Consider the following 10,000-nt stretch of genomic DNA (forward strand, 5'->3'; position numbering starts at 1 on the left):
CTTTCGATAGATGTTCTGTATCAGTTGAAAAAGAAGAGATAGATCGGCAGTGAGATGTGCACGCTTTCCAGCTTCGTGTTGCAATTGCAAGAACACATTTTCATTAGTTGATTTAGAAAAAAAAATACTTTAATATATTACTAGTCGGTACAGTGGCTTAGCGATGGCCTACGATTTGTCGGTCTGATATCGAGGGAAGGGAGGGGGGGAGAGATTAGGGATACTTTTTTTAGTCAAAGCGTGGGGCACCAACACCTACTTGTGGCACTTGGCGCGGTCTGTCAGTCGGTTTGTAAGTCGCTATAGATTGTAGTTGTATTGCAGTCTCGAGATGAATGAGAATTAGAGCATTGACCTTGCATGAAATTGCATAGCTCTGGGGTAAAGAGTGACGTCATGCTTTAAACGGCTCATGAAGGGAACCTGACGTCATGCGCACCGTCCTTCTTGACCAGTGTCCGCTTTGGGAGACTAGGGCACGACGGGGTGGGGGGGGGGGGGGGATTGGGAAGGGAAGAAGGGAATGGAGGGTGAACTGAAGCTAACCTCTTTTGGCACTTGATAATGACGTAGAACGAGGGGACGGCACTTATTTCATGGTGTCGTAAGGGTCACGAGAAATCCTGAAGGGAATAGGGTGTCGTAAGTGCTAAGAAAAATCAATTTAAAAGAGGATGTTGCAAAGGTAAACAAAATCCTGATTGGAATAGGGTATAGGAAGGGTAACAAGAATACAATGTAATGCTTTTTTTTCTTTCTTTCTTTTCTTTTCTTTTCTCCTACTGAAATCAGGAGCGTGCTTCTGTCGTCGTTACAGAAGCTGCATATCTCTCTTGTTCCCGTCGCTGTATTGTTGCAGGCAGTTAGTAACTAGTATTGCGTTTCTCACTTCGAAGACATTAAGCGTTCCTCAAGGATATTATACAGGCATTATGCTAAAGGTCTTTAAATAATGCCAAATGTATTAGGTCAGTGGGATTTCGACGGAACTTTTTTCGGTTACGGTATGTTGTGTGTGTGTGTGTGTGTGTGTGTGTGTGTGTGTGTGTGTGTGTGTGTGTGTGTGTGTGTGTGTGTGTGTGTGTGTGTGTGTGTGTGTGTGTGCGACTGTGCGTTTGTGTGCGACTGTGCGTGTGTGTGCGACTGTGCGTGTGTGTGTGCGACTGTGCGTGTGTGTGTGTGTGTGTGTGTGTGTGTGTGTTTATGTTTGAATCGGTTTATAAGTGCATTCACACTATAAATAAAGGAATATATGTGTCGGTTCGGGTCTTTTTGTACAAGCGTATCATCGGCTTGAAAATGAAGCCTGAGAATATATGAAGAATTATACATCAGCCAAGTCATGCCAGCACTCAGAATTGCCTTTTCTTTTTCAATCAACAGGTCGGACGACACATCGGGCATCACCAGCACCATGGACACCACCAACATGTACACCATAGGCGGCGTCAAAGTGCAGTTCCCCGTCAAACCTTACCCGTCACAGATGGCCATGATGGCGCAGGTTAGTATCTCGTCTACGGGCTTGTCGCCGAGGTACACCCTCAGGGCATTCGGGAAAGTTCCTGAGGGTTAGATTCCTTGGGCGCTTGCTTTATCTGCAGCGTTGATTATCTCATTTGCATTTGACTTTCTTCTGGGTGTTGTATTTCGTTCCTTGTATTTTTATTTATTTATTTATCCCTTCTCCACTACACTCTTTCTGAATTTAAACCATTGTTTCGCATTTTCGGGACATCAGACATACTTTTGTCCGTCATATAAATTGATTAAAATTGTAACTATTCCTTCATTGTTCAGCATGTTACTCCCTTTCACACACTCCTTGTGTCCTTACGCTGAGTTATTATCTTATTGTACTTCTCGTCACCTCTGTATTACTGCAGCATACACGTCTTCATCACCACATATGTGCATATTGCATGATTCATACTTATTTTATTCCTGCTGCTCTTTATTTCTCTTCAATAGTACCTATTAACCCTATCCTAAAGAACTGTTATTGTTATCACACGCTTAATTTTGGTATCATTGAAATGTATGTCCTGTGTTAGTTACTTACTACTGAGTGACTTTCCTCGTTGTTTCTAACACTTGTTTTCCCTTGGATGTCTCGCTTTTGTTGAGTTTTCCTTCGTCAGTGCCGCTCCACTTGCATGTGCTAACTCGAGTGGAAGTGGAAGTCTCAGATTCCTATGATACTTTTCCTTGCATTTGCTACCATTGCTAATGTTCCTGCTGTTGTTGTTGTATTTGCTATTGTTGGTGATGCTCAATTAATGAACCACATAGTGCTCATCATTGCAGTGCTTGGGCGTCATTGCCTGTTAATACTTGTTTTGTCATTATCAGCCTGTTCTTATTTTGACCGTAACCATTTTTACCATAAATAGTGTATATTTGATGTTCTGTTATCCATGTATTGTGTTTAATAGCACTGGTATATAGTTTTGAATGTGTCTAAGACTCACAAAATGATTTTCCCAGAGTTGTTTGATACCATTGTTTGTAATTGTTATAATTGCAAAGAAAAAATAAATAACTTCAATGAGAAGAATAACTAGCAACCAATTTCTTGGTTATTCGTTATTGCTTTCTAAAAAGGTATTCAGATGTGAAAAAAACAGTCTTATGGTAAAAGGTAATTGTCTCCTGGAAGAATTGTTATTGTATAGTATCTATTCCCTCTTTATTCCATAGCTTTGTAAATTCGTTATTCAATGTTTGTATTGTTTCTTTTAGGACTGAAAAAGGAGGTTTATGTGCATGTTGCTTTAACACTTTGCAGACTGTATCTTAATTTGGGTTTATGCAGGTGGTGTTGATATGGATTTTTATTACTAATGAGATATCAGACATTCTTGATGTAGGATTTGGGGAGAATTATAGGAAAGGAATATGTATTGGAAATGGTGTATTAGAAGTCTTTTTCTCCTTTATATGGTTTAAGGGTATACTTACAGAGTACATTAGCAATGAATTGAAGTTGAATTAGTAAGTTTTCAAAAAGATAGTTATTGTGCCATTAGCCTTTGGGAAGAAGTAGAATTTGGTAAAAGTTGTAGACATTCCTTTAGATTATATACCCTGCTTTCCAGTGGTTATAAGTTTAGAAAAGTATGTGTATAAAACTCAGGTACATAGCAAGCTAAACCCTTTAATATGCTCTAACCCTTTCTCAGTTTTTCAGTTGCATTCCTAACCTACCCTGAGGGCATGGCCATCCCCCTACCCCCCTCAAAGGGATTCCTGCAGCTACAGCTTGTCCCCTGTGGTGCACCTCATATTTCCACATCCTAACGTTGGACTATGGTCGTGTCCAATATCTTACTGCTAAATGGTTTATGTCACTAATAACCTTAGACTTCTTCATTTTTCTTATTTTTTTCTACCTCTCTCTCTCTCCTTGTTTAAGTGTTTTTATGACAATACTGTGCATTCTCATGGTGCCTTTGCTGGATATTTTGATATGTCAAGTAATTCCACAAATGCCATTATGTCTTCTGATGTATATTGTGTTATTTTAGGTCAAGTAGTAAATAAGTTGTAAAAATAGTATTTTGGACTGCTGTGAAATTTATTCTTCTTTTTTTTTACAATGTCATTCTTGTTAGAGTCTCTCTCATTGCAGCCCAGTGTTCTTAGAAGTGCAGGTGTTGAAAAGAAATCTTTTTCGGCAGATTGTGAAAGGACTCCAGCGGCGCCAGAACTGTTTACTGGAGTCTCCGACAGGATCAGGAAAGTCATTAGCCCTCCTCTGTTCGACACTGGCATGGCAACAAGCAGAAGCAGGTATGCAGAGCAAGTATATTTGGCATGGCAACATTTGCATAAGTGAAAATATTCTCGGAAAATAAGGTTACTTAGAGGAAAATCTGATTTTGAAAGTATATGTTCAGTAAATCTTGTATTGTTTTGAGGGGGGGGGGGTATGCATGTTTTCTTGTTTCGTGAGTGTGTTTGTGTGTGTGTGTGTGTGTGTGTGTGTGTGTGTGTGTGTGTGTGTGTGTGTGTGTGTGTGTGTGTGTGTGTGTGTGTGTGTGTGTGTGTGTGTGTGAAAGTGTGTGAAAGTGTGTATACAGCGAGAGAGAGAGAGAGAGAGAGAAAGAGAGAAAGAGAGGGTCTATGCTCTTCCTTCTTCTCTGGCTCTTTCGCTCTCTCTTCTTTCTCTCTCTCCGTTCTCGCCTCGCTGTCTCTTTTTTTTTTTATACAGAGAGATAATAGATAGAGAGATGACCCTCTCCTCTCTCTCTCTCTCGTATAAACCTCCTATAATATATATAAACCGACACATACACGTATACCACTTCTATCTATAGATTCTCTCTATCTATAATATACATATATATATAGTTTATATTCTATATATCTATATATCTCTCTCTATCTATAAAAAGATATCTGATATACATATATATCTAACAGATATATACCCACTACAACACACATACACACACACACACATACACCACACACACACACACACACACACTCACACACACACACACAACACCACAATATATATTATATACAACTATATATATACATATATATACCATATATAATATATATATGATTATATATATATATATATGATATATATATATATACATATATATATATAAAATATAACATTCAACATATAATATAATCTGTTTTTTTTTTGTTTTTTTTTTTTTTTTTGTGTTTTTGTTTGTTGTTTTTTGTTTTGTTGGGGGGTGTGGTAAATCAATTATACCAGAAACGTTAGTGAGTGATAGTGTGGAGAGTGAGAGAGAGTGAGAGGAGTGATAGTAGTGTGTGAGAGTGAGAGATGGACTGAATATATCCCTATAGCCCGAGAAGTACACCCGTCTCTCTCTCCATCGCTCTCGCTTCTCTCTCTTCGCTTCGTCTGCTCTTCTCGCCTGCTCTCCTCTCTCTTCTCTCGCTCGCTTGCTCTCTCTCTCTTCTCTTCTCTCCCCTTCGCTCTTCTCTCTAAATATTTATATATACCTCCCCCCCCTCTATCTATCTATCTATATAAAGATAAATAAAATTTAAAAAATTACTCCATATAGATAGTCAGAAAATATATATATATATCTTTTGCCTCTCGCGCTCTCCGCTTCCGCTCACTTCTTATTTCGATCTTATCTATCTATCATCTATCTATCTATCTATCGTCTCTATCTATCGCCATAAATATTAAATATCTCATAAATATAAATATAAAAACATATAATATATATAAAATATATAAAAACATAAAATATATATATATAGAGATATATGTATATATATATATATATCTTTTTCTCTCTCTCTTCCTCTTCTCCCAAGCTTTTTTTTTCTCTTTCTTCTTTCTTTCTTTCAGTTTCTTTTCTTTCTCTCTTTCTCTCTTTCCTGCCTTTTTTCTTTTTTCGCTTTTCTTCTCGTTGCCTTCTCTTTCTCCTCGTTCTCCTTCTTTCTCCGTGCCTTTCCTCCTTTCTCGCTCTTCTCTCTGCTTTCTCTCTTCTTCTCTCTTCTCTCTCTCTCTCTCTCTCTCGCTCTCTCTCTCTCTCTTCGCTCTACTCTCTCTCTTATTTTTTCTTTCGTTTTGTCTTTTTCTTTCTTTTTTACCTTTTCTTTTCGTTTTTCTTCTTTTCTTTCTCTCTGCTTTCTTTCTCTCTTTCTCGGCTTTCTCCTGTCTCTTTTTGCTTTCTTTCTTCTTTCTCTTTCTTTCTCTTGCTCTTGCAATTGCGCTCTCTCTCTCTCTCTCTCTCTCTCTCTTCTTCTCTCTTCTCTTCTCTTCTCTCTTGCTTCTCTCTCTTCTCTCTCTTCCTCGCTTCCCTCTCTCTCTCTCTCTCTCTCGACGCGCTTCTCCTTCTTTTTTTTTTTTTTTTTTGTTTGTTTTTTATTTTTTTCTGCTAGTAGAAAATAAATATATAAATATATATATATATACCTCCTCTCTCTCGTCCTCTCTTCTTCTCTCACGTTCTCTTCCGTCTCTCTTCTCTCTTCCTTCTTCTCTCTCTCTCTCTCTGCTCATCTCTCTCCTCTCTCTCTATCTATAAACCCTCCATAATATATATATCTATATATATATATACCACACACCACATACATACACACATACACTCTATCTATATATCTCTCTCAATTCTATAACAATACCCAGATATATATTATATATATATTATAATATATATTATCGTTTATCTATAATCTCGTCCTATCTTATAATATATATTATATAGACATATATATATATAACATATATATACACTATATCTACACTACAACGACATACCACACACACACACACCCAACACACCCTACACCAACACACACACACACACACACACACACACACACACACACCACACACACACACCACACATCCCACCACACTATATATATACATTCTATATAGATAAGAGATAGATATATTATATATATATGATATTATATATAGATATAATTATAGATATTATATATTATTTACATATATATATATATATATATAGATATATATTATATATATTATATATAGCACATATATATATATTACAATACATATACATATACATATACATACACATATATATAATATATATTATAACCATATAAACAATTACATACATATAAGGATATATATATTCTCTCTCTATAAAATATTAATATATATACATAATATATATATCCATATCCAAAAAAATATATACATCTATAAATATATACCACCTAAATAAACATATACATCTCTCTCTTCTTCTTCGTCTATAACATTATATATATATATAAAACTATATATTAAAAGTATATATATTAATATATATATATAGATATTATATATATAGATATATATATATATATAATAAATAGTTATCGTCAATTATTATAATATATATATATATATATATATATATATATTATTGATATATATAGATCCACTCCCCCACACAAACCAAATTCTTCCAAACACCCCCAAAAAAACCACCCCCCACCCCCCCCCCAATAGCCCCCTTTCTTTTCATACCTTCACCCCAGAAACCATCCATACCCCCAAACTCCAACCCCAACAACAAAACACAACACAAAACCACCCACCCACCCCAACTCCATGCAGACCCCTGTCCAAGGAGAAGAAGGCTACTTTAATACAAATTACAGAAAACAATGAACAATACCGTTTTTCTCCCACATATAATAATCAGACCACAGTAAACCATACCAAAGCAACAGCAGGGTATATAACCTTATTTACTTTGTCTAATAATGGAGTAACGGGTTCTACCATAAATGGGAATGAGACAGGTATTCCAGCCTCTATTGTTCATTGAGATGAAAGGATCTGGGAATCTGTTGTACGTTGGAGTTAGATTTGCTGTTTAGTGGAGAGTAAAAGGACATAAAACCAGAACTTAATTATCTCGCCCCTTTGCATTTATTGTTGTTTATTTATTTATGGCAAGTGAGTCCGTTCCTGTTTTATATATGTTTAAAATGTGTTTATTATATTTATAATTTGAGTTAATTTTTTTGTTTTTTTTTAATTAGAAGAGGATTAGTTTAACTCCTTGCTTCTGTTATTGTTAGTTTGTATTTCTTGATTTCTCTCTTCCACATGAATGGAGTCTATGATTCATTAATATAAAAGAAAAAATGTATATGCTCTCTACTATTTTGTTTTTTATTTACTGACTAGTAGAACTCCATATCTGTAGCCCAACACTCTTCTGTGTCGAAGCGCAGCTTTTGTCCTCATAATGAGGTGCCAGATACACCTGGCTGAGCTTAATTAGAAAATTACCTGGCATCCAAAACATTTCTCAGAGTCGTCAGACTATTATGCACATAGAAGCCCTTCAATAGAACTGTGTATACCCATGTTTAGTGTTTTTTTTTAAGTTTGCCTCTCTATTCATGTTTTTTATAAAGATTTTGGGGAGGGGGAGGGGAGATAATTTGTTATAGTGAACAAACTTAATTAGCATTCATTTTGGATTTGTGTGATATTTTGCAAAGAGGAAAGCCTATGATCATTTTCCATTGAGTTTATGCCTCTCTTGTGCACAGGAGCATTGAGGTCACATTTATTGTTTGATTGTCTAGAGGGAGATTGCTTATGCATGCCGCAGCGCTGGCAATCAACTGAGATATGATACTGGAAGTTGTATAGGTCCATTAACCCTGCAGGAACTTACTTTCTTCACCCCTCCCTCCCCTCCCCCCTTTTCCCCTTTCCTCTCCCTCCCCTCTTTTCCCCTCTCCCCCCTCCTCCCCTCTTCTCTCTCCCTCCTATTCCCTCCCTCCGAGATCATCTGAGTGGACAATGGCTTGGTGTTGTTAGTTTCCTTGTTTGTTTATGTATTTACTTTTTTTTGTGTGTGTTTGTGCAGTTCCAGCATCATTTATGTGGAGGTGACAATATCTTGATATTCATAAATGTGCATCAGTGAGTGAAATCTATACACTCTTGCATGCTTACATGCAAGGAGACACTCACCTTCAATAACATGGACACCCACACATAGACCTATGACATGCCCACAACCACAAAGTACATAAAGCCCAATTCAAATCACACACATTAAACATGCCTTCCAATAAACACACACTACTCCCCCCACACGACACACACACACAACCAACAACACACACACCACACACACAGCACACACACAACCACACACAACAACACTCAAAACACACACGACACACACAAGACACACATCGGGGTAGAGCTGAACGGAGGAGTAAAAGATTACGTGACACACGCCTGCAACAACCACACACACCAAACCAACACATCAATGCATGCAAAAACACAACACTACCCACACACACACATAACGCCTGCAAAAAACACCCACACACCCCAAAAACCACACAAACAACAACACACAACCCCACATACACACAACCACAACGACCACACACACACAACCCCCCCTACAACCCACCAAACCCCAACCCCCACCACCACAACACCAACCACCACACACACCCCAGACCCCCCAAACGACAACACACACACACACCCACACCCTAAGCCGACCCCCACACACCATTACCACACAACACCACAACAGACAACACCACCACAAAGCCCCCCAACACCCCCATCCCAACACCACACACCCCACCACACCCTCACACCCACAACAACCCAACCACACCCGAGAACATATATACACACAGCAACCCACAACAAACACACACCACCCCGCTCCCCCCCCCCATACACCACCACCACCAAGCCCCCCCACACACACAACACTCCAACCACACACCCCAACGCCCTCCGACACACACAACCACCAAGCCACACAAACCACACAAATGCAACCCACACACCACCAACACCACACACACCCCACCACAACCCCCATACAGAAGCCCCCACACAAACCACACACATATACACACACAACCACACACATACACATACACACACAACATCAGTGCACACATGCACACACACACATCAGAGCACACATGCACACACACACACACACACACACACACACACACACACACACACACACACACACACACACACACACACACACACACACACACACACACACACACACACAACCCCACACACACACACACACAACCATGCACACACATACAACCACGCACACACACAACCACACACACACTCACAACCACAAACACATTCACAACCACAAACACATTCACAACCACACACAACAACAATACACCAAACTAAACACACACACAACCACATACGCACACACACACAAACGCACAACACAAATATACAACACACACCACCAACCCACAACACCACAACCACACACACAGCATCAATGCACACAAACCACACATGCACACTCTCACACACATAACCATACACACAGACACAACCATGCACACATACACACAACCATGCATACACACACGCAATCATGCATACACACACAACCATGCATACACAAACAACCATGCACACACACACAACCATGCACACACACACAACCACGCATAAACACATAGCCGCTCA

At 38.6% G+C, this 10,000-nt stretch overlaps 1 protein-coding gene across 1 annotated transcript in view; it reads left to right on the forward strand.

Annotated features, from left to right (window-relative positions):
• Window positions 1–10,000, forward strand: part of LOC122250132 (Fanconi anemia group J protein homolog) — a 619,197-nt gene that overhangs the window by 65,316 nt on the left and 543,881 nt on the right. The window contains exons 4-5 of the mRNA XM_086547111.1: window positions 1,384–1,504; window positions 3,681–3,792. Coding sequence (XP_086403237.1) covers window positions 1,415–1,504; window positions 3,681–3,792 — 202 coding nt within the window. The 5' untranslated portion in view covers window positions 1,384–1,414. The remainder of the gene's footprint in view (window positions 1–1,383; window positions 1,505–3,680; window positions 3,793–10,000) is intronic.

The sequence above is a fragment of the Penaeus japonicus genome, unplaced genomic scaffold (genome assembly GCF_977035675.1).
Source record: "Penaeus japonicus unplaced genomic scaffold, GWHDUDI00000001_assembly GWHDUDI00000019, whole genome shotgun sequence".
Taxonomy (NCBI): domain Eukaryota; kingdom Metazoa; phylum Arthropoda; class Malacostraca; order Decapoda; family Penaeidae; genus Penaeus; species Penaeus japonicus.